We start from the raw sequence: 24,383 nt of genomic DNA, 5'->3' as shown, positions 1-24,383 counted from the left end.
ATATGATTCTTTAGGGTCTTAATGAAAAGTCTATAATATACTTTGGTTAAAAATTCTTAATGGTTGTGTAAAACAACACCCTTTTTATTTAGCCAAAATTAGCTCTGCAAAAATCATCCCATTCTGGTCAGGAGTAAATGACGACCACTATGTTCATTATTACATCCAGCAACACAACACCTCAATCACTCAATTCTCGTCTAACTTACATCCCTGCTCTGGCATCAAAACATGGAGGTTGGACTGTTCCAGCTGATCTGAGGTAAGACGCTCATGTCAATCAACTATCGTATAGAGCGGCCTCTGTGGGCGTGACGCCACAACGACAGGCATCTGAGAACGGCTCGATTTGAAAAAGGGGATATTATTTTTACAGATTAATTAAAAACCACTGCATGGATTTTTATCATTATAGGGTAGATTTGTACATACACTGCCAACACACATTAATGTTCAAACAACATGAAAAAGTGAACTTAGCATCCGATGACCCCTTTAAGGGAATTGGACCACAGCTTGATCTATAGCAGTCATAAACATTAAAAACATCATATTTATATGATAAAATATCTAGATTTGCCAAAAATTGTGTTTTAATCATTGATTTGGGTGGGTACACCCTTGCTAAATAATATGTAATGTCTTTTTCCTTATATGCTAAAATGCCTTAAGCCCTTGAAAGTATATGTATATATATATAGATCAGTTTTATACATTTGATTTGCAGATAGTTTTAATGACATTTGTATAAGAGATAAGTATTTAATAGTGTCTTATACCAAAACCCTTCAAAATGAATAAAATAACATACAGAAACATAATATTTAATGGTATTTGATTTTCCTATTTTGCATTTAGATTATACTTTCAGTAACACATTTACTGTGGGTGTGTGAAAAGTGTTTTATCCATGTCTGGCCTGAGTTTTTGGTGCATTTAGACCAGTGGTCTCAAACTCAATTCCTGGGCCCTCATTTATCCACAGTGCGTACGCACAGATGTGTGCGTAATGAGTGCATAAGAACAGTTTCACGCAAAGTGTGAGATTTACCAACTTGTACTTATATATATATATAAATAGGAATGTGTGTAAATATAAGGACAAAATATAGAACCTTCTATGCACTGTTGATAAATGAGGTCTCTGGAGAGCCACAGCTCTGCACAGTTTAGCTCCAACACTAATCAAGCTCTTCAGGATTACTAGAAACTTCCAAATAGGTGTGAGTTGGAGCTAAACTGTGCCGAGCTGCGGAAAAATTGAGTTTGAGACCATTCAATTTAGACAGCTCTAACCAGCAGGTGTCACCAGCGCGTTGTTTCGAGTGCTTTGAAATTGTAAATCATTTTACAAATTTGAATTTGATTCAAAGGTTCAAAAAGGTGCCTTTTCCCATCGCTACTGTACACTAAAAGCATTTTGACATTTTGTGGAACTGTGATTGTACCTAATAGAGACGTTTCTTTGGTTAGGAATAGGAAACCTGTGTGAACGGACTACACACATCCACTTAAAATCACAAAAACACTAATAACTTAAGAAATTAAGTTATGGTACAGCAATGACAGTGTTATAATATGTACAATACTTCTGTTATGAGTCTGCAGTTACAGTCTGTCTCCAGTAGAGGGCAGTAGACTGCTAATGTACTGGTAGTGCTTTATTGAAACAGGATGAGTTTTAAACTACTGAACACTTGTTCAAACTGGTCAAAAGCAGCAGACAATTCACACACGTACATGCGTTTCTTCCTTTTTTGTCATTACGTGCCTGCAATATTAATTACTTAGCTGAAGCTGAACATTTTTTAGTGGTGTGAAGCATTTAACATTATATTCTCCTGCTTTCTTAAAAAAAAACTGGCTCTGAAGACAATGTGGGACTGTATGTGGAATGTGAAGTCTCATTTATGCTGGCGTGTATGATATAGCTCACAACTGTATGAAACAATAACTTGATTTCGCAAATCACAACATGTTAGTTCAAAGCAAAAATGATCAACACTTCAGTCTGTCTCATAATAGCAGACAAATAAATATATACTGGCTTACACATCCAAATGTAAGATTGATAGGTCATGAAACATACTGGCTCACACTCAAAAATAACACACACTCAAAATACACCAGAATGACAAAACAGCCTAATTGTCTATCTGGGATGCGATGGCACTAGCAACACATGTGCTAACTTCTAATACTGGTACCACCTGGTAAAGTTCAAAATGTTGTTTTCATGAGAACATACTAGAAACATGTATTTCAGAATGCTCTTTTACACATCGTTTTGATCCCCAATCTTTTTTGGTACTCTTCTGTCCTCTATCCTTTACATGGAGTGGATAAATGAGGGTAAGATGGTTAATTCAGTCTGCTGAAGCATACGCATTGGTGAAAGGTGTAAGAGGGAGTCTGGGCGAGCACACTCATAACATAAGCTGAGATCAGACTAGAAGCTGCGGAAGGTGGTCATGTCCTTGGGTTCTTTGCTGGGAACGCACCAGTCATCCGCCTCATGGATGGTATTATAATGCTTCCAGGCGGATTTGTTGTAAACGGGAAGCCTCTCGATGGACTCAGTGGACAAAGCCTTCAGGGAGAAAAATACATCATAATAAATGGAATCCAGAAATAAAAACAGTAATTATTGTTTCAATAATAATGACTAATATTTTTTTACACCATCGTTCAAAAGTTTGAGGCACGATTTTTTTCTTTAATTATGTTCACAAAGGCTTCATTTATTTGATCAAAATATAGTTAAAAACGTAACACTTTAAAATAAGGATAAAGCATTATTTCACTGTCACATGATCCTTCAGAAATCATTTGCTCCTCAAGAAACATTAATTATTGAAGCTGTTGAAAACAGCACTGCTTAATATTTCTGTGAACAGCATTTGTTTTAAATATTTTTTTGTAACAATGCAAGTCTTTACTGTTACTTTAATCAATGAAATGCATTCTTACTGAATACAAGTATTAACGCATTTAATAACAAACAAAAAAAAAAGTCTTACTAACCCTAAACTTTTGAAAGGCGCATACATATATATATATATATATGTGTATATATATATATATATGTATATATATATATATATATATATATATATATGTGTATATATATATGTATGTATGTATGTATGTATGTATGTATGTATATATATATATATATATATATATATATATATATATATATATATATATATATATACACATATATACATACATATACATATATATATATATATATATATATATATATATATATACACATACACAAAAAATCTGATATGTCCTAAAAACTACAAATAATTAAAAAAAAAAATCAATTTTGGCGGGAGGAAAACCAGATTACTTTTTGGGGTTAAGAGAGTTATAATTACAGACAGAGGTACTCACTCTGATATAAATGACAGCATCTGTGCCGAATCCCTCCATGGAGTAGAGCTGGAGGTCACCTTGGAAATATCTGGCATAAAGTCTGGAGATGGGCAACCCGTAACCATAACCAGCCTGAGACCACAAGACACACATGCCACCAACATAGCATAAATATACTGTTAATAAACATATTGTGGGTGCTTTAACAGGTCAGTTTTACTGACAGACAAGTTAAAACTGAAATAACGTAGACCCCTCAGATATCAGAGCCGTCACATACTGACCAGAGGAGTGGCTCGAGATGTGTCCATCTGAGGACGAGGTGCAGTGGAGTATGTGTACGTAAACAACCTGTCAATCTTCCTTAGCGGAACTCCGCCTCCACGATCACTGACCTACAACACAAATTCACACTGAATTGGTTAACTTCTGAATGTTCATTTTAGGAACTGCTTGATTTATGGTGTGCAATATAATTAACATTAAAGGGGTCATCGGATGCCCATTTTTTCACAAGCTGATGTGATTCTTTAGGGTCTTAATGAAAAGTCTATAATATACTTTGGTTAAAAAAAAAATTCTCAATGGTTGTGTAAAACACCACCCTTTTTACCTTGTCAAAATCAGCTCTGCAAAAATCATCCCATTCTGGCAGAGGCTGCTTTAAATGCAAATGAGCTCCGCTCGCCCCGCCCCTCTCTTCTCTCTGTGGAGTGACGAGCCTGTTTACTTTAGCCGCATTTAGCCGATAAACTTGCTAACTAGCACATTATTAGGAAAGGCGATCAGAAAGATTCCTAAAAAAAAAAAAACTTATACTCACTTCTGCTGTGAAGCTGGATCACAAATGATTCGTGCAAACATAGATGCATTTATGTAGATCGGGAGGTGCATTCCCTTCACAAACAAATATAATCCACTGCATCTTCAGCGGCTCAGATGTCAGGAGTAAATGACAGCCACTATGTTCATTATTACATCCAGCAACACAACACCTCAATCGCTCAATTCTTGTCTAACTTACATCCCTGCTCCGGCATCAAAACATGGAGGTTGGACTGTTACAACTGATCTGAGGTAAGATGCAAATGTCAATCAACTATCGTCGGAGCGGCCTCTGTCGGTGTGACGCTACTGAGAATGGCTCGATTTGAATTCAAATTGAGATTAATTAAAAACCACTGCATGGATTTTTACCATTACACGGTAGATTTGTACATATACTGCCAACAAAAATTAATGTTCAAACAACATGAAAAAGTGAACTTAGCATCCAATGACCCCTTTAATCAAACTGGCTGTGTGGTTGAGGTTAGGTGTTATCACAACAGTCAGTCTATCTGTACCTTAACAGTCAGGTCCTCATGGCCGAGAACGATCCGCACGTGCACTGGAGGATATTCCATGGCATCTTCATAAAGTTCCATGGTAGCGCGCATGGCATTCTGCAGGAGTCACACAACATATTTATAGCTCAGCACAAGGCTGCTCACCTAAAAGAGCAAAGCCATTTACTGTACATCACGTGACACAAAATCATGATCCAAAACTGAATATTTACACTTTACTCAGTGCTTTTAGCAAATATACTCTACAATTGAGTGCATACTTTGATAGTGCAGCAGTGAGAAATTATGTACAGCACCTTAAAGAGCTCAAACACCATGTGGTACAGATGAGACGGCACATAAACCACAGTAGCAGGTTTATCGGATCCTTTAACTGCAGAGGAAATACATGAGTAACAGCAGTCACACTTCAATGCAATGCTGATGGTTAACTTATCATTATTCAGTCACAAGACTGTAAATATGCCTGCAGCGAAAAGTTACCGTTAAATTCTTCCAGTACTAACTCGGGTGAGTTCATATAATACCGGTCACAAAGATTACGGGCATTTTCATACGCATCTGAAAAACAGGAAAATGTTGAAACGTTATGGAAAATAGATGTTTTATAGATTCTGAAAAGGATATAAATGGTGCTTGTCAAGGCAAGTTGCTGTTGTGATTCCAGTGTGTTGTGGTTGTTTGCCAGAGCATTGCTACACGGTTTTGAGTGGCTACAACATGCTTTGAGTGGCTGCTAGGGTATTTAGATTATATTTCAACTCCAAATAAATAAATAAATAAATAAAAATGTATTTTTAAATTTAGTTTTACATGTTGTTTGAACATATATGTGTGTTTACACTTCATGTACAAACGTTACTTTCATTTTTGAAGGGAATGCGCCAATGCCTGATCTGCCTAAATGCATCTGTGTTCACGTGAATCATTCGTGATGCAGCTTCACCTACAGCACAAGTGAGTATAAGGGTTGTTTATGTATCTTTGCAAATTAAATTTCTTAATAATGTGCTAGTTAGCAAGCTTCCCGGTTAAAGTAAACATTACGGCTCGTCACCCCACAGAAGAGAGGGGCGGGGTGAGCACAGCTCATTAGCATTTAAAGGCAAATGCACCAAAACAGCATGCTCTGAAAAGGGCTGAAAGATTTTTTTTTATACTACCACTGAGAAATTTTAACCAAAGTATGTTATAGACTTCTCATTAAGACCCTAACAAAAATAAAATACTTTGGTAAAAATTCCTCAATGGATGTAACACTTTTACCTTGTCACAGCAACCCGTTTCGGTGCATGTCTCTTTAAATAATAAGGAGCTACTGCTCACCCTGCCCCTCTCTTACATTTTTTGTGAATTCTGTGACGCATTACCTTCAAAAACAAAACTAATGCACTGCATTAAGACTATTATGTTCACTTTTACATCTAACTACAAAACACCTGCATTGCTTACGGCACATTGTCGCTACAGCTGCTCGAGCATGGCAAACAGCGTACAACTGGCTAAGGGGGGAAATATACAAGTCCATCAGAAGCCGTGGGCGGGGCCTGAGCAATACGTCATACTGCTCAGAAAATCAAAACAGCTCGATAATTGAGACTGTTTAGGTTTTTTGGGAATTAAAAAAAAAATGACTTTTAGTAGGGTCATTGTAAGGTGGTTGTGTCCACACACTGCTAAAACACATTTATATGGAATCACCATGTAAAAGTGTTTTTACATGGTGATTGCACTGATGTCCCCCTTTAAAAAAAAAGTTCACTTCCAGAACAAAAATGTAAGATAATTTACTCACCCCCTTGTCATCCAAGATGTCCATGTCTTTCTTTAGTCGTAGAGAAATTGTTTTTTTTTTTGAAGAAAATGAACTGAACTGATATGGTGCCTCAAGTTTAAACTTCCAAAATACAGTTTAAATGCAGCTTCAAAGGGCTCTAAACGATCCCAGCTGAGGAAGAAGGGTCTTATCTAGCAAAACGACTGGTTGATTTCCAAAAAAAAAACAAACAAAAATAAATAACAACAACAACAACAACAACAACAACAACAACAATAATAATAATAATAATAATAATAATAATAATAATAATAATATGTACAATTAATATACTTTTTAACCACAAATGCTTGTCTTGTCTAGCTCTGTTACATGTATGCGAACTCTGTGTAATCCGGGTCAATACAGTTAGCATATGTCGAAAAACTCCCATCTCATTTTCTCCTCCAACTTCAAAATCATCCTATATCGCTGTTTTACCTTTTTTGTAAAGGACATTTGATCATAGCACATTCACTTTGTAAACACAGGGTCGGTAATTCTGCAGCGATGTAGGATGATTTTGAAGTTGGAGAAAAAAAAAATGAGATTTTTTCGAAATACCCTAACTGTATTGACCCGGATTACACAGAGTTCAACTGCACATCTCAGAGAATAGACAAGATGAGCATTTGAGGTAAAAAAAAATATATATTTAAATTTACATATTTAAAATTACATTTTTAGAAAATAACCGATCATTTCACTAGATATGACCCTTCTTCCTTGGCTGGGATCATTTAGAGCCCTCTGAAGCTACATTTTGGAAGTTCATACTCGCAGGCACCATAGAAGTCCACTATACAGAGAAAAATTCTGGAATGTTTTCCTCAAGAAACATAATTTCTTTACGACTGAAGAAAGAATGACACAAACATCTTGGATGACAAGGGGGTGAGCGCATTTTTGCTCTGGAAGTGAACTAATCCTCTAAGGGCTGCTCTCAGTGTAGTTTCCTATGAGATTCTTATTAGTTACTGTATAAAAAAAATAATATTTTTTATATATTTAAGCAATTATCCATCATGGCAGCATTTCCTGTACTAAATTTAATTTATGCCTTTTTTTTTTTCTTTTTTTTTTTTTACCAAAAATAAAATGTTTAATTATTGCTATGTGCCTATGAAAAAGATAGATCACAGTCACCTTTCACTACATCAGTGACACAACAGCTGGGGTCAATGCTGCCAATCTGTTTGGGATGAGCAGGATTGTCACGTATTCTTCCCCCAAACAGAAGAGCTGGAAACACACAATGACATTGTTATTGACATGTAATCCTCTTTTTGGTGGTGGAACAACACAGCTCGATGTTTACTGGGTGACCGATCAATCCATGACAGATTCAGAAATCCAGGACACTGACTGCTGTGAAACTTGTAAACATGTCAGTCCTGCAAAATCATTTTACATTATGAGTGAACATCCCAGAAGCCCCATTCATCTGATTTTACATTTCTGCGGTTCAGAAAGGTCACAGAGCACTAGATGCGTGTGGGTCTCACTGTGCTGGTTCAGGAGCATTCTGATTGAAATCCTGCTCATGTAGAACCGGTCCAGGAAGTACTGAATGTTCTGGCTGGTGACGGGGTCGGTCCCGTAGGTCTCCTTATATTCCACCACTCCTTGAGCCATGGTGGGCACCACATCATTGTGCCGGTTTCGAATCTTAATCACAGCATCTGTGAAGCTAAAACAACAGAGGTCTGTTTGTTATGTGTGTTTGTTAGCACAGGTAGGACTGGAAAGTAGAGGTCTACTTGGGAGAGTCAAAAACTTACTAGTAGTCTCGGGTTTAGGATAATTTTAAACGAACGCAGATTTATCAAACAGACCCAAGTAATTTTAAAACATGCCAGAAATTTGAAAAGGGTCCATGTTTAGGATCCAAGAAGACCTCTACTAGAAGGTATCTGATGAATCTCTTACTCTTGTATGAGCGTTTCATCATCAATATCCCTGTCTTTGAACTCCAGTATATCCTGGAAACTTTGCATGTACCTGTAGAGACGCAACGCAACACAACCAAAGAATGTGCTTACAAAAGCACTCATATCAGAATAATAAGACTACATGTATGCATGCACACTGACCAGCTCTGGACCAGATGTACTGAAGGAGTTCTCAGAAGGTTATCAGGCAGTAAATCTATCTCCTTCATAATATTTGCCAGCCTGACAGGCAGTTCCTGTCTCAGAAACGTGAATGACGTTTTTGCACATGCGTTCTCTGAACCTGCAGAGACAAAAATGCACAAAGAGCAGAAAGCAATGACAACATCCAGTCATCTTTTGCTACATTAACTGATTCTATCTAGAAAAAGTATAACTGTATTACACTAATATAATAGTTTGATAGTTAAATTTAAAGCTAAGTTTATTTAAGTTTAGTTGTTTAAACCTTAAACTAAATGAAAATGACATTTTTAATAATTTGGAAAATCCAACCTTTATTTATTTATTTTTAAGGACTGTTTTTTTATTTTTTCTGTTTAGTTCTATTCTCATACTAAACTGTAAACATTTGATTGCAGACTTACCAAAATCTATGAACTGTTTCATAGAGAGAGGAGAAGGTGAGAATCTGGAGTAAAAGTCGATTTGTTTGGCGACGGATGCAGCCTTCATCAAACTCCTGAAGATCCTCATATTGGCGGATTTTGCTGTTTTAACTCTTTAGAAAATCCAAATCCTGTTGGTTTTCTCAGCTCACATTTTCTTATCCGAAATACAATCAGCAGAAAACTGCGTACTTGTTTCTCGAAGTATGAAGTTGAATGTCAGTCATGTTCGCACATGCAGCGACTCACTCATTCAGAACCAGTGATCCAGTAATATCCTGTGCTGTCTGGAAAATGCCTTTTCACTCTTCTGTGTCACCCATTGATGGCACTGCAATCATTATATACGTGATATCGCCCTAAGCATTGAGGTAATCCCGGAGTAACGCATGACGCGTGTGAAGACAGATAAACAGTCCGGGATGATGCGTGTATGAACTCATGTGATCCGCAGGAGCATCAGTGAACACTGGGCCTCTCACCGCATTTATAGCGCACATTACCACGACACACTGTCCTCGAGCCTCTAAACAACAGCGGCTGAGCTCTAACAAACGCTGAAAAAAGCCCTAATCTCTGACCTGTTTACCTGCTTGATTATCAGAGTGTTTCGTCTGCTTGTTGTAAACAACTTAATGCTACACGAGCATAGATGTTTCTGTAAGTCAGAGTGCACCCACTCTTGTTTTTATTCTACTTCTTCTGCGAGTTTGTTGACGGGTTGTAAACCAGTTTTTAGACGCGTACCGCCACCTCCTGTGCTGGAGTGAAGTGCTTTCAGTCTACGATCATTTCCTGTTTTTAAAAAAGGCTTTATAATTTTACCAGATCCTAGTTTTGAATTTAATATATTTCATGATGTAAATGCTTTGTATCATGTAGTGTGCGGGTCTCTCTGGAGCTCATTGCTTTTCTGTTCATACTTGGGAGAAAATAACAGCGCATGATCAACTGTTTCTTGGCATAATTCACATTATACTGTATCATGTTTTACCTTGATATGAGGTGTATAATTAAGTTTTGTATGACTCATTCATAATCTTGTTAAAAAGATCTGATCTCCTCTTCTTATGTTTTGTGAACATCCACTCTGGTTTACTTCCGCCTTACGTGCGTCCTTGGGTCACGTGACTAGTGGTGTTGTTGATTAGTTTCACTCCTGAGTAATGGGGACATGAATCCGTTGACTATCATATATATATATATATATATATATATATATATATATATACTCGATATAGATATATTATGTTAAGAAAACAGAGAATGTGATAATATTTTAAAAATATAAAAATACAGTAATAGCATAACATAGATAGGGAATGAAATGAAAAAATAAGATATTATGGGGCAATGGAAAAATATAAAAGTAAAAAATACAGTAATAAATAGCATAACATTGATGGGGAATGATATTTTTTTTAAGTTATATTTTTGGGCTTTTATAACCTAGACAAGACAGAGAGATGACAGGAAAGTATTAGGTAGAGAGAGGGGAGCAGGATCAGCATAGGACCTCGAGACGGGAATCAAACTCTGGTCACCATGAGAGCAGTTGCACTGTATAAGTCGGCGCAATTACTACGAAGCTATCAGCGCCGACGCCACAACAACAACAGCAACAAATATTTAGGCAACTAAACCAGAGGATGATGAGATCTTGAGACAAAATAAAGAGAGGCCCACCTTTTGTAATTATCTACCAATCGGTGCATTTGTTCTCTTGTTGCCAGGCAGAACTGCTTTTACACCCAACAACATTAAAGAGCTGTTTTACTTTTTTGCTGACAACACTTGAAATTTTAAGTTTACATATTTTGTGGGTAAACAAGATACATAAAAAAAAACCTATGTTTTTAATTTGTGGGCTCAAAACTTAAAATTTGAAGTAATGTTTAGTTAAGATTACTTAATTATTTAAGTAAAGACAGTATATTAATCCAGATCAGATCATAAACATGAGAAATACAGAAGCCTGTTAAAACAACACTGAAAGGTAATAAAAAATAAATGTCTACAATTTTTACAGAGAAACTCAAATTTCTTGACAAGATTCAATTACCAAAGACAACATTTCAATTACCAAAGGCCTACTTTGTAATGCAGACAAGGCTTTTAAATTAGGGGAAAAAAGACAAAGTAACTCATTTGTGTCCATTAGCAGAGGCTGCACTATATCAGACTGTTGAAAAAGGCTGGACTGAGATGTCCGCCCCTCATCTAGGTCTATAGAGGCCTTGTTCACCAGCTGAATTATAGTTTGGTATGGCAACACTATTCTAGCTTAGAGGAAATAGCTGCAAATGGTAATAAAAACTGCAGAGAAGGTTACTGGATCTAACCTCCCTTCTGTGGACACTATCTATACACAGCGCTGCAGGAGGAAGGCACTGAGCTTCTTCAGAGACAGACACCACCCAGTCTATGCTCTGTTTAAGTGGGTGGATACAGGCTACAATTTGCAATAGGGTCTGGCTGCAGACATGCACCTGCGCTCTCAGACGCCTGCACTTCTGCAAGTGACGTCATTTGCAGTCTATTTTATTTTTTACTTTATTTTATATATTTATTATATTTTTTTTTTTTTTTTTTTTTTGAATCTCTTAACATTTTACAACAGTAGCCAGGTGGTGAAGACAAGAAAAAAAAAACTAAATTACAATGTCACTCGCAATCGCCTCTTGCACCCTCAGCTACCTGCGACATCACTTGCAATCCACACAAATCGTGCGTGTTGCCAGTGGAGACAAGAAGCTGTGGTGGTTAAACGATTAAAACTAATTTAGCATAACATACAGGGTCCTGCAAGTCATCTGTAGGAGATAAGAACAAGACCCGCAAATCCGTGGTCTTGAGACAAAACAAAGGCACTGATATATTTTCAGATCAGTCAAGTTTCTTTCAGCTGAAACAGCTCAGACTTACATTTTAGTCTAGGATTAGGCTTAAGCCTGGTCTGTGAAACTGGGGGAAAGTGTCATTAAAGGAACATTTGAATATTTCTGTTTTTCTCGTCATAATTACGATCACGTAAAAATAGAGATTTCTGGGTTTTAATATTCCTCATTACCTCAACCATTTGAAATTGTTTACTTTCAAATATGGTTTTACATGACTGTTGCAACAGTTACATGAATGTGCAACAGTCTTTGCTTCTGAAAGATACATCATAAATAAATATAAATATAAACAACAATAGCGTATGGTATGTATTTTTAGAGAGGAAATGCTCCAAAAATCCACAAAGGGGACCTATAATGGAGGAAACATTAAAAACAGAGTGGCAGGTGATGTATTGAAAATATCCACATCATAGACAATATGATAAACTTGATTACAACTTACCGTGTGAACTTACTTCTTACTCAAATCAGGTGTAAAGATTTACTGTGTAAATCTTTATTGATTTATTGTGTAATTTCTATAGCTGGTCTAGTTAATATGGTATTGAAAAGTCACTTTATATTAAGCATGTTTTCATATGAAACATTAAATGTATTTTTTATGTTTTAATAGTCAGGACACTTGCATGCATCTTTCAATATTTACTTTGCACAGCTTTTTTTATTTGTACACAGGGTTGTGCAGTAGGTTAAAGGTGAAGAGGATGTTTTGGGGAGGGACAATGAACTTCATTCAGTGGAGCGATAGTGGTGGTTGTGCTTGTTAATCAACAAGTGCTTCAGTTTGGGGTCATTCCTGTAGCGTTCAAACAGCAACTCTTTATCTCTTTGCTCCTTCTCCTTCCGTATTTTCTTCTCCTCCTTTTTCTTGGCCTTCTCTTCTGCCCAGGTGAACAGAAAAAGTGGCACTTTTCTTTTGCTCTTTGTCTCCTCCTGGACGTTTACATGGTGCAGGGTTTCATTCTTGGGACCTTCAGGAGAGGCTACACAGAACAGCTTCTTCATGTGTTCATCCATCTCCTTGTTTTTCTGAGAGGCTTCATCCAAATTGCCTTCTGTGGTTTTGGAGTCTCCCATTTCATCGGGGTCATCTTTCTGTTCCCCAAATCCCAGGACCTCCACTACTTCGCTCGCCCACACTTCTTCCAGCACCTCACTGTCACTCTCCAACCAAGCAGGCATTCTTGGATTTATCTCAGTCTCCAGTATTCGGGGGCGTTCTGACTTTAGTAAGTCACAGGCCTGGAGGGTCTTCCCTGTGTACTCCACATACTCGTTCTCCTCATCCTCAATGTCTATGAGCATGAGTTGTGGAGGCGGCTCAAACAGGGAAGAAGTGGATGGCTGAGGCTTCACCAGGCTGGAAGGACACACTTTAGTTGAAGAAAGTTGCAGAGCAACAGCTTCATCAGGTGCAGGAGTGGGGCTCGGAGGAACAGCCAGTTGTTTAGGAGGACTCACTTGAACAGGAGTACCTGGCATGGTCACTTCCTCAGGTGCAGGAGCTGGCTTTTGAGGACGCATGGCCGGTTTGGTCACTGGCAGAAGGGCCTTAAAGCGAGCAGCTGATAGAGCGAAGTGTTCTGGGACACTTGGAGGATCCACCTGAAGAGGAGTACCTGACAGGGTCACTTCCTCAGGTGCAGGAGCTGGCTTTTGAGGACGCGTGGCCGGTTTGGTGACTGGTGGCAGGGGTTTGAAGCAAGTGGCTGGTAAAATGAAGTGTTCAGAGACACTTGGAAGCACTGAACGTTCTGCTATCGGCTTCAAGAAGGAAGATCTAACTGGAGGACGGACTGGAGTTTGCTCCTCCACAAGAAGTGGATCTGGCTCAGTGGCCTTTCGTTCCTTCAGTTTCCTCTTCTTCCTTTTCTTTTCTCCAGCCTCTTTTTGCTCACTTTCTCCCTTCATCAAATTTTCGAGACTCTGCATCTCTCTGAATTTGGCAGACTCTCTTTTTTTCTGCGCCACATGTCCTCTCTCCTTTATCTTTTCAAGGCTAAGTGTGTCTTTTTCAGCCTTGTCTTTATGACTTCCTCCCTCATTCTTCTCTCTCTCCTTCTTCACCTTTCTTTTCACCTGTCTTTCCTCCCTTTTCTCTTTATACTGTAAAAGTTTTTTTTTTTTTTCCAAGGTTGTAAATAAACATTGTTGCAATACATTTTACAAGATGATACTATTTCAGTCTTTGTATTTCAAAATAGAAGATTGATTCAGTGTGTTACTTGCAGTTTCTTTGTAATTAATTGTGAAATTTACTAGCAATTTTTGAGTTAAAGTTGTTTCTACATCAATTTGATTTCAGTGTAAGCTCAGTTACCTGGCGGTGTCTCTTCCTGCACTTCCTGTACATGGCATTGAAGTCGAAGGCCTTGCTCTCACCCGCCTTTGTCAACGGTGCCTCTGGAAGATTCTCCACCGGTGCCAGTTCTTGTGCTGCACACTGCTGTGACATCTGAGGTGTTTCCCTTCTGCGCAAGAGGTGAGCAAAATGCTCAAAAAGTCGTCTAAGTATGCTGCTAAACAGTGCCATTGTGAACACTGAATTGCTGCAAGTGAATTCAATATTTTTTGTCAAAATCCACAGAAAGTCACGAAAGTAGCTTTCGATCTTTTCACTCCTAACACACCAACAGAAGACAAGAGTCAGAACAGCAGTTTAGAGCTGCCAGAATGGAATTCTTCACTACGATGTCACAATAGTGTGTTGAATCCTGAGAATTCTATGTAAGTAGCCCATTAGAAAGCAGTATATATATATATATATATATATATATATAATCGCATGCAAAATAAAAGTTTGAGTTTGCCTAATATATGTGTGTGTACTGCATGTAAATTTTATGTATACATAAATACAAACACATTCATGCATATATTTAAAAAATATTTACAAGTATATGCATTTATTATAATTTTTATAGAATTTATATTATATATTAATAAAAATATTTTGTATTTATATATACATAATAATTACACACAGTACACACACATATATTAGGCAAACTCAAACTTTTATTTTGTATGCGATTAGTTGCGATTAATCGTTTGCCAGCCCTAATATATATATATACTTAAATATGTTTTTTTTTTTTTAAATATGTTTAACACATTTACATCGTGTTACAGTGAGAGGATTTGCAGATTGCAGGCAAAAAAAAATAAAAAATCTTTTGGCAATTTCCAGAGTCAAGTCAAGTCAAGTCAAGTCAAGTCACCTCTATTTATATACCGCTTTTAACAATACAGAATTGTGACAAAGCAGCTGTACAGTATTAAATAGGAAATAGTGCATCAATAATGCAAAAGGGCAACAGTACACACTCTTTTTTTCAGGTAAAGGCAGTTCATTATTGGATTCAATGATGTCATCATCCAGTTCAGTTCAAATAGTATACAATATCGTTTGAAGAAAAGTGTCCCCAACTGAGCAAGCCAGAGGTGACAGCAGCAAAAAAAACAAATCTCCATCGGTGACAGAATGGAGAAAAAAAAAACCTTGAAGCACAAATACAAATACACAGTGAGTGAGCGTTTGAATCTTCTGTAATAGTTGCATATGAGTCCCTCAGTTGTCCTCAGTGTAAAAAGATGGATCTCAGAATCATACAGTCATTGTTGGAAAGGGTTCAAATACACAAATATGCTGAAAAAACAAATTTGTTGAACTATTATTTTCTCTTGTGGACTATATGTAAACATCTTTTATGTGAAATATATATTTCAGGTCAGTACTAAATGAAAAAAAAAAACATGTATTTTGTATGATCCCTCTTATTTTGGTAAAATAATTAACATTTTGCAAAGTCTGCAAGGTGTATGTAAACTTTTGACTTCAACTGTATATTGATAAAATTAGTCTTCACTCTGAGAAAACCCTCAGAAAAAAAGGTTCAAAAGGCAGTTCTTTTTCAAAGGTACATAGTCCATACTCGTACATTAAAGTACATATTAGTACCCAAAAGGTACTGCCCCAGCTTTTGAAACATGTAAAGTTGACTCTAGTATTTGTGATTTATTTGCATTTTTTGATTTTTTTTTTTTTTTTTTTTTGACATTACATGTCTTATTTTTAAGTAAACAAAAAATAAAGGACCGGTTTCACATACAGGGCTTAGACTAAACCAGGATTAGGCCATAGTTCAGTTAGGACATTTAAGTAATTTTTATATAAAGTACTGATGTGCATCTTGAGACAAAACAAAGGCACTGATATATTTTCAGATCAGTCAAGTTTTTTTTCTTCAGTTGAAACAGCTCAGACTTACATTTTAGTCTAGGATTAGGCTTAAGCCTGGTCTGTGAAACTGGGGGAAAGTGTCATGAAGGAAGATTTGAATATTTCTGTTTTCTCATCATAATTACGATCACGTAAAAATATAGATTTTTGAGTTTTATTATTCCTCATTACCTCAACAATTTGAAATTGTTTACTTTCAAATATGATTTTACATGACCGTTGCAACAGTTACATAAATGTGCAACAGTCTTTGCTTTTGAAAGATACATCATAAATAAATACAAATATAAACAACAATAGCATATGGTATGTATTTTTAGAGAGGAAATGCTCCAAAAATCTTAAATATTAAAAAATATTAAAAAACAGAGTGGCAGGTGATGTATTGAAAATATCCACATAGACAATATGATAAACTTGATTACAACTTACCGTGTGAACTTACTTCTTGTATTAGTACTGGCATATGATTAATCACAATTAATCGCATACAAAATAAAAGTTTGAGTTTGCCTAATATATGTGTGTGTACTGTGTAATTATGTATATATAAATACAAGCACATTCAAGTATATATTTAAGAAATATTTACAAGTATATTTATTTATTCTAATTGTTATAATTTATATTATATATAAATAAAAATATTTTGTACATAAATAACGTATTTCTCTTAAATATATACATGAATGTGCTTGTATGTATATATACATAATAATTACACAGTACACACACATATACAGTGCCCTCCACAAATACTGGCACCCTTGGTAAATATGAGCAAAGGCAGCCATGGAAATAAATCTGCATTGTTTATCCTTTTGATCTTTAATTAAAAAAAGTCACAAAATTCTAACCTTTCATTGAAGTAAAACAATAGAAAGTTTGGCGGAAATTATTATTCAATTAATTTTTTTCTTTAGTTCACGTTGGCCACAATTATTGGCCCTCAGTTATTCCAACCTCCTTATCCCAAGATAACAGCTCTGAATTTTCTCCTATAATCCCTGATGAGTTTGGAGAACACCTGACAAGAGATCAGAGACCATTTCTTCATATAGAATCTTTCCAGATCCTTCAGATTCCCAGCTACATGTTGGTTCTTTTCCTCTTTAGTTCACCCCACTCATTTTCTAAAGGGTTCAGGTCAGGGAATGGGCCATAGCAGAAGCTTCATTTTGTTCTCAGTGACACATTTTTGTATTTATTTTGGATCATTGTCTTGATGGAATATCTAAACATGGACCATTATAAGATTTTTAACAGTGGCGGTCAGGTTTAGATTTTTTTATCTCTTAGTATGATAGAATCCATGATGCCATGTATCTAAACAAGATGTCCAGGATCTCTGGCAGAAAAATAGGCCCAGAACATTAAAGATCCAGCAGTTTATTTAAACGTGGGCATGGGGGACTTTTTTATCCCTGTTTGCACCAAACCCATCTTGAGTGTTTGCTGCCAAAGAGCTCTTTTTTAGTTTCATCTGACCATAGAAGCCAGTCCCGTTTGAAGTTCTTGTCGTATCTGACAACTAAATATGCTGGAGTTTGTTTTTGGATGAGCGAGCAGGATTTCTTTTGAAACCCTCCCGAACAACATGCAGTGATGTAGGGGCTATTTGAATTTTTTTAGGCTTTCTGGCTCCAAGACTCAACTAATCTCTGCAATTCTCCAGCTGTGATCCTTGGAGAGTCTTTGGCCACTCAAAGTCTCCTCCTCACCATCCCTTATCACAATATAGACACACGTCCTCTTCCAGGCAGATTTGTAACATCTTTAGTTGATTGGAACTTCTTAATTATTCCCCTGATGGTGGAAATGGGTATTTTCAATGCTTTAGCTCTTTTCTTACAGCCACTTTCTATTTTGTGAAGCTCAACAATCTTGTTCTGCACATCAGAACTATGTTCTTTGGTTTTAGTCCTTGTGATGGACAATTAAGGGAATTTGGCCTTTGTGTTCCTCATATTTATAATCCTGTGCAACAGAAGGTCATGGATGGACAATTTCATGTTCCTAGTCACCCTAGTGTGCTAAAAAAAATGTAAATATGAATGGGAATATACTTCAGAGATATTTTACCCATAAGAATTTCTAGGGGTGCCAATACTTGTGGCCAACGTGAACTGGAGAAAAACATTTATTTCATAATGAGATTTTCTCCTCTCTTTCTATTGTTTTACTTCAATGAAAGGTTAGAATTTTGTGAATTTTTTGAATGAAAGATCAAAAGGATAAACAATGCAGATTTATTTCTACAGCTGCTCATATTTATCAAGGTTGCCAATATTTGTGGGCACTGTATTAGGCAAACTCAAACTTTTATTTTGTATGCGATTAATCACGAGCCAGCCCTAATATATATATATATATATATATATATAAATTGCAACAATATGTTTAACGCATTTACATCGTGTTACAGTGAGAGGATTTGCAGCTTGCAGGCAAAAAATCTGGCTTTAGGTGTGTAAACGCAATCACAGGTGTTCAAGAAATCAACAGATATGTCTGTGATTGGCTACATAGCTTAGCGCTGCGAAAACACATTATAAGTAGAATCTTTTGGTGATTTCCAGAGCACAAATACAAATACACACTGGAGCCTTTACCAAACCTGTTTGGCCAATATCCTTTTATTACAGTTTTAACTGAAGGTGCTTTTGACTGTGTGAGAAAACTGATGTGTCATTTGAGTGCGGGTGAAAAATGTGTCATCATGCTGAATGCGTGAGAGTTGCCTTGCCAGCCTAAGTGTGTATTTAAAAGGCTTTTGATTCAGTACTGATTTTTACTATTTGTGAATCGGCACAAAATTCTGAGTCACAGGCAGCAGCATGAATGAACGAATGAATTAATAAACAAACAAACAAACAAACTATAAGACCAACTAATGGTCTGCTGGTTCTTTTCAGTGGATCAAAACTATGAAATAAAACTGGTAACTGAATCAATCAGACTCAGTTTACATGCCATATTTTTTTCTCATGTCCAGCTAGACCAGGGGTGTCCAAACTCAGTCATAGAGGGCCAGTGTCCTGCAGAGTTTAGCTCCAACTTGCCTGAACACCTGTTGGGAAGTTTCTAGTATGCCTAGTAAGAGCTTGATTAGCTGATTCAGGTGTGTCTAATTGTATATGTGTAGGTGTGTCTAAATGTATAATATATATAATGTTGTTTAGTGTTTTATCTATTAAACCCAACTGAATTGTTTTAAAGCCACCTCTTAGAAGTGTGAAGTCATTAAAGAGTTAAAAAAAATAAAAAAAAAAAAAAAAAGGCAGCTGGAACCAGAACAGTTAACTTCCTTATGCTTCCCATTATAGACACTCCTATTTTGCACATGGTTCTTCAACCAGGAAACTGTTTCAGTTGTTTAGAGAAAGTGAAGCTTAAGTGCTGTCGAGCTGTTGTTTGTTTCTTTATCTGTCTGTACATGCAGTGAAATGGCTGAAAGCAGTTTTTCCCAGGACCAGTTCAGCTGTGCAGTGTGTCTGGATCTCCTGAAGGATCCAGTGGGCATTCCCTGTGGTCACAGTTTCTGTATGAGCTGTGTTACAGACTGCTGGGATCAGGATGATCAGAAGAGCGTCTACAGCTGTCCTCAATGCAGACAGACCTTCAGTCCAAGACCTGCTTTAAATAAAAACACCATGCTGACTGAAGTGGTGGAGCAACTGAAGAAGACAAAACTTCCAAGCTGCTGTTCCTGCTGGACCTGAAGATGTGGAGTGTGACGTCTGTACTGTGAGAAAACACAAAGCTGTCAAGTCTTGTCTGGTGTGTCTGAACTCTTACTGTCAAAATCACCTCCAGCAACATGAGAATTTCTTTAAAGGTAAGAGACACAATCTGATAGATGCCACTGGACGACTTCAGGAGATGATCTGCCCAAAACATAATAAACAACTGGAAATCTACTGCCATACTGACCAGCGGTGCATTTGTTATCTGTGTACGATGGATGCTCACAAAAACCATGATACTGTAGCAGCTGTAGCAGAGAGGACAAAGACACAGGTATGAACTGATAATTGATGTATGTATATACTGTATTTTTATAGTGTCTGTTATAATGCACTAATTTCTCATTTGTAAGTTGCTTTCGATAAAAGCGTCTAAATGACAAAATGATCTGTATGTGTAACTTTATTATACATAATTACGTGCTTATGATCTTGAGTCATGCTTAATTTAGTTTCTTCTTGTTTTCTTCAAAGTTGTTCAGCATTTCATACTATGTAGCTTGCAACCTCATTCATGTAAATTCAAACAAATACAGTTATCTATTATTAATGAATTGACACAATCATTTCCATTCTATCTTTCTATACAGCCTTACATAGTATTTTAGAAGTTTACAGTGTTATTTGATTTTTATACAGCTGGTTTTGGAAGAGAGGAAAAGAAAGTTCCAGCAGAGAATCCAGCAGAGGGAGAAAGATATCAAGAAGCTGAGAGAGGCTGTGGAGTCTCATAAAGTGAGTTTGGAAAAGAGGAAAGTTTCAGACTCAGTTTGGACTTTTCCAGTGTTTAAGCTTTTTCAGTCCCACTGAAGTGACTGTGGGTCACAGGCTGTGAGACATTAACTGTGATGTGCTTTGCACAGACAGCAGTAGAGGACACTGAGAAGATCTTCACTGAGCTCATCTGCTCCATTGAGAGAAGCCGCTCTGAGATCACACAGCGGATCAGAGATCGGGAAAAAGCTGCAGTGAGTCAAGCTGAAGGACTCGTGTATCAACTGGAGCAAGAGATTGAAGACCTGAGGAGGAGAGACGCAGAGCTGGAGCAGCTTTCGCAAACAGAGGATCACATCCATTTCCTCCAGGTAACAGATCTGAAATACAGATGGGTAAAGCAAGCACCTGATTTTTTTTTTTTTTTCATTTGTGCTAAGGCAAACAACGCTAGCTGAAATTTATGTTTATTAAATCAGAACAAATCCTAAACTCCAAGTAATAAACTTCACATAACTTTGTTCTGTGCAGTTTCGACAGACATTAATCGTGGCTTGTTGAGGATATTTTTTCTAGCCATCATAATTTTTGCCTGATAGATAAAACAAATGAAGAAAATCCGCAACCTACTGAGTTACATCCAGTCCAATACTTAAATACTAAGCCACATCCATTTAAAGAATGGGTAAAATGCATCTTTTCCATTAGCACATAACTGTCTCTGGTACTATTCTAATGTTTAAAACTTTGTATGGTAAGCACATCTTAGGTTGTTGTAATCCTCATTTGTAAATGGTTTTGGATTAGAAGTGTCTACTAAATGAATAAATGCAAATGTACAATAGCAAAATAAAAAAAACAAAAAGCAAAACAACAACACACAAAAAAAAATACTATCAAAGTAGTAAATATGTGAGTAAATATTTGATTGAAGTACAGGTCAGTGGTGCAGGTTTGCAGATTATTAAGGTTTTTCTATCTTTATTGTTTTTTTTTTTTCTTCCTGTAGAGTTTCCAGTCTCTTGCTGTATCTCCTGAATCTACAGATACATCCAGCATCATTGTCAGCTCTCTCCTCTCTTTTGATGATGTGGGAAAGTCTGTATCTCAACTGAAAGAAAAACTGCAGGATTTCTGTAGAGAGGAGATAGACAAGATATCTGGCAGAGGTATAAAAAAAGCAGACATTTAAGTCTTAGAAATTAGTCTTGCATCATTTAGAAGAATTCAAAATATATTAAGTATGTGTGTCTATTTCCTTTAGCAACATACATTGAAATTATTCCCACCAATGATTTCAAGATCAGAAGGGAGATCTTGCAGTGTAAGATGACACACACACACACACACGTGCCATTAACTTTACATTAAAAGGTTAGTTCACCCAAAATGAAAATTAGCCCATTATTCCTCCAGACACCTAAGTGTATATGGCTTCCTTCCCTCACACGAAAACAGTCAGATCAGTTATATTAAAGATAAACATCATTTACACTTTTAAGCTTTATCATGGCAATGCAGGCGGGTGTTTCTCAGCATCAGTCAGTCCAAAATATATTTTTAGTCATTAAAGTGCATCCATCCTCGTTTTGAACTTCTATTTCCAGTGGGTTTATCATGGTACTGGTGCTGTGTTTATCATCTCCAGAGCACATTTGCCATAACAAGATCACGGAGGGAGTTCCTGCATGTAATGAATCAGCATCTTTGTAAAATAATTTTACCTTAAAGGCTTCCATGTACAACTAGTTGTGGCAAGCCAGATTAAAGTGATTCTTAAGTTTTAAATATGGAAATTTTCTTACAAAAATGCATCAGTTTAAGCAACGGAAGCAATGAAATAAAAACACAGCAATACATACCTATGTCAACTGGTTAACTTTTTTTTGGTTAAAAATGATCCACCTAGGAACAGAATGATTTTTGTAGCATTTTTGAACATAAATAAGTTTTCAAAAAGCAGATCAAACCTATCTCTAAAACTATCTATAGTGTTTTTTCTTTTAACTGGTAGTGGTTACATAGGCTACATGAAAAATGAATATTTGTAATAATAAACAGCCAGAAATAATAATATGTTGTGTTCAGAATATACTAATAAAACATAGATATATTTATTGTTTTGGTTAAAATATGTGATATACTTTTTGAGTTATTTTTGTCCAACCATGTCAGTATTTTTTTTTTTTTTTTCACTGTCTGTTAAGACTCACACTTACAGAATGCTATATATGATAAATTAACAGAATGATATGTATGATAAATTAATTTATATTCAGTTCAATGACTGTGTGTTTTATACCCATCAGATTACAGTCGGTTCACCCTGGATCCAAACACAGTGAATAAAAACCTCTGTCTGTCTGAGGAGAACAGAGTGGTTACTTCAACTGCCGGAGTCCAGCAGTATCCTGATCATCCAAACCGATTTGACAGTTTTTTGCAGGTGTTGTGTAGAGAGAGTGTGTGTGGACGCTGTTACTGGGAGCTTGAGTGGAGTGGTGATAGTGGTGTGTGTATATCAGTGTCATATAAAAGCATCAGCAGGAAGGGACAGGAAAAATAGTTTGTTTGGATATAATGATCAGTCCTGGAATTTGATGTGCTCTACCTCCAGATGCTCATTTAGTCACAATCACAATTTTACTGAACTCCCTTACGCTTAAATGGCTGTAGAATAGGAGTGTATGTGGATCACAGTGCAGGAACTCTGTCCTTCTACAGAATCTCTGACACAATGAGCCTCATCCACACAATCCAGACCACATTCACTCAGCCCCTCTATCCTGGGTTTGTGGTTCACAGTGGATCAACAGTAAAACTGTGTGATCTAACAATATAGATTACAGAGAGATGACTGTAAATAATAGGCCTACTGTTATGTCAAGGTTTTGCAAACAAAACAACAAAAACATAAATATTGTCTTTATATTGGTAATATTGTAAGAGCTGACAAAAAATAAATGTGGAATAAGCATGGAAAAAGGAAACATTGAAAGTATCAACACAAATTATATGACTGTGTGTACTTATCTAATGTATTTTAAACATATCTTTAATATGATTATATGACTGCACATCCTGTCTAACCTAAACAAGATTACTATGACATTTTTAAAAATAAGCAAATTGAAAGTCATTCAATATGCTCATTTCTTTTCTTTGTTTTTTTCTTTTTCAAATCTTTTTTCCTCTGTGTAGTAATACTTTTAGCTGTGGTGTGGACATTTTTTACATTTTGAATGATTTTTAAAACTCTATTGTTGTCATCCTCAGTGTGAACAGTGAACAGAGATAATTAGGTTAACATGACACATGTGCCTTTTTGTTATTTTAATATTTAATAAAAAAGCCCATTACACTTTGTGCCTGAGTCCTTGGCTCCCAGCCCCTGAAAAAATGTACCAGAATGGGTGCTGTGGATATTTTTAGTCAAATGATGTAAGATGTATTGTAGTGGTTTAAATGTTGTGACTGATTAGCTGTATTAGTTGTATTAACTGATCATTCATTCAGGTCCTTCTTTAGAATAAGATATTGGAGGAGACTGTTTTATTAAGAAGATACTTGCATGGTGAGAAGTCATGCACATATTATGTGATTGTTCAGGAAGACTAAGGTGGAAGAAGGTGATTTGGAGATGTACATGTATGGTAAAAGGAAGT

General features: G+C 36.4%; 1 protein-coding gene and 1 pseudogene across 1 annotated transcript; one reads left to right on the top strand and one right to left on the bottom strand.

The window, feature by feature from the left end:
• Window positions 1–1,955: 1,955 nt before the first annotated feature.
• pdk1 (pyruvate dehydrogenase kinase, isozyme 1) lies at window positions 1,956–9,806 on the bottom strand. The gene is made up of 11 exons (XM_051119527.1): window positions 9,092–9,806; window positions 8,646–8,787; window positions 8,482–8,553; window positions 8,058–8,242; window positions 7,699–7,794; window positions 5,220–5,297; window positions 5,033–5,109; window positions 4,734–4,832; window positions 3,672–3,782; window positions 3,406–3,519; window positions 1,956–2,590 (listed from the first exon to the last, which is right to left on the bottom strand). The coding sequence occupies exons 1-11, from the start codon at window positions 9,198–9,200 to the stop codon at window positions 2,450–2,452; spliced, it is 1,224 nt and encodes a 407-aa protein (XP_050975484.1). The 5' UTR covers window positions 9,201–9,806; the 3' UTR covers window positions 1,956–2,449.
• Window positions 9,807–19,640: 9,834 nt separating this feature from the next.
• LOC127170746 (tripartite motif-containing protein 16-like) lies at window positions 19,641–23,943 on the top strand (annotated as a pseudogene).
• The last annotated feature ends 440 nt before the right edge of the window (window positions 23,944–24,383 follow it).

The sequence above is a fragment of the Labeo rohita genome, chromosome 9 (genome assembly GCF_022985175.1).
Source record: "Labeo rohita strain BAU-BD-2019 chromosome 9, IGBB_LRoh.1.0, whole genome shotgun sequence".
Lineage (NCBI taxonomy): Eukaryota > Metazoa > Chordata > Actinopteri > Cypriniformes > Cyprinidae > Labeo > Labeo rohita.
The sequence above is the reverse complement of the archived record's forward strand: the minus strand, read 5'-3'. Positions and strand labels throughout refer to the sequence as shown.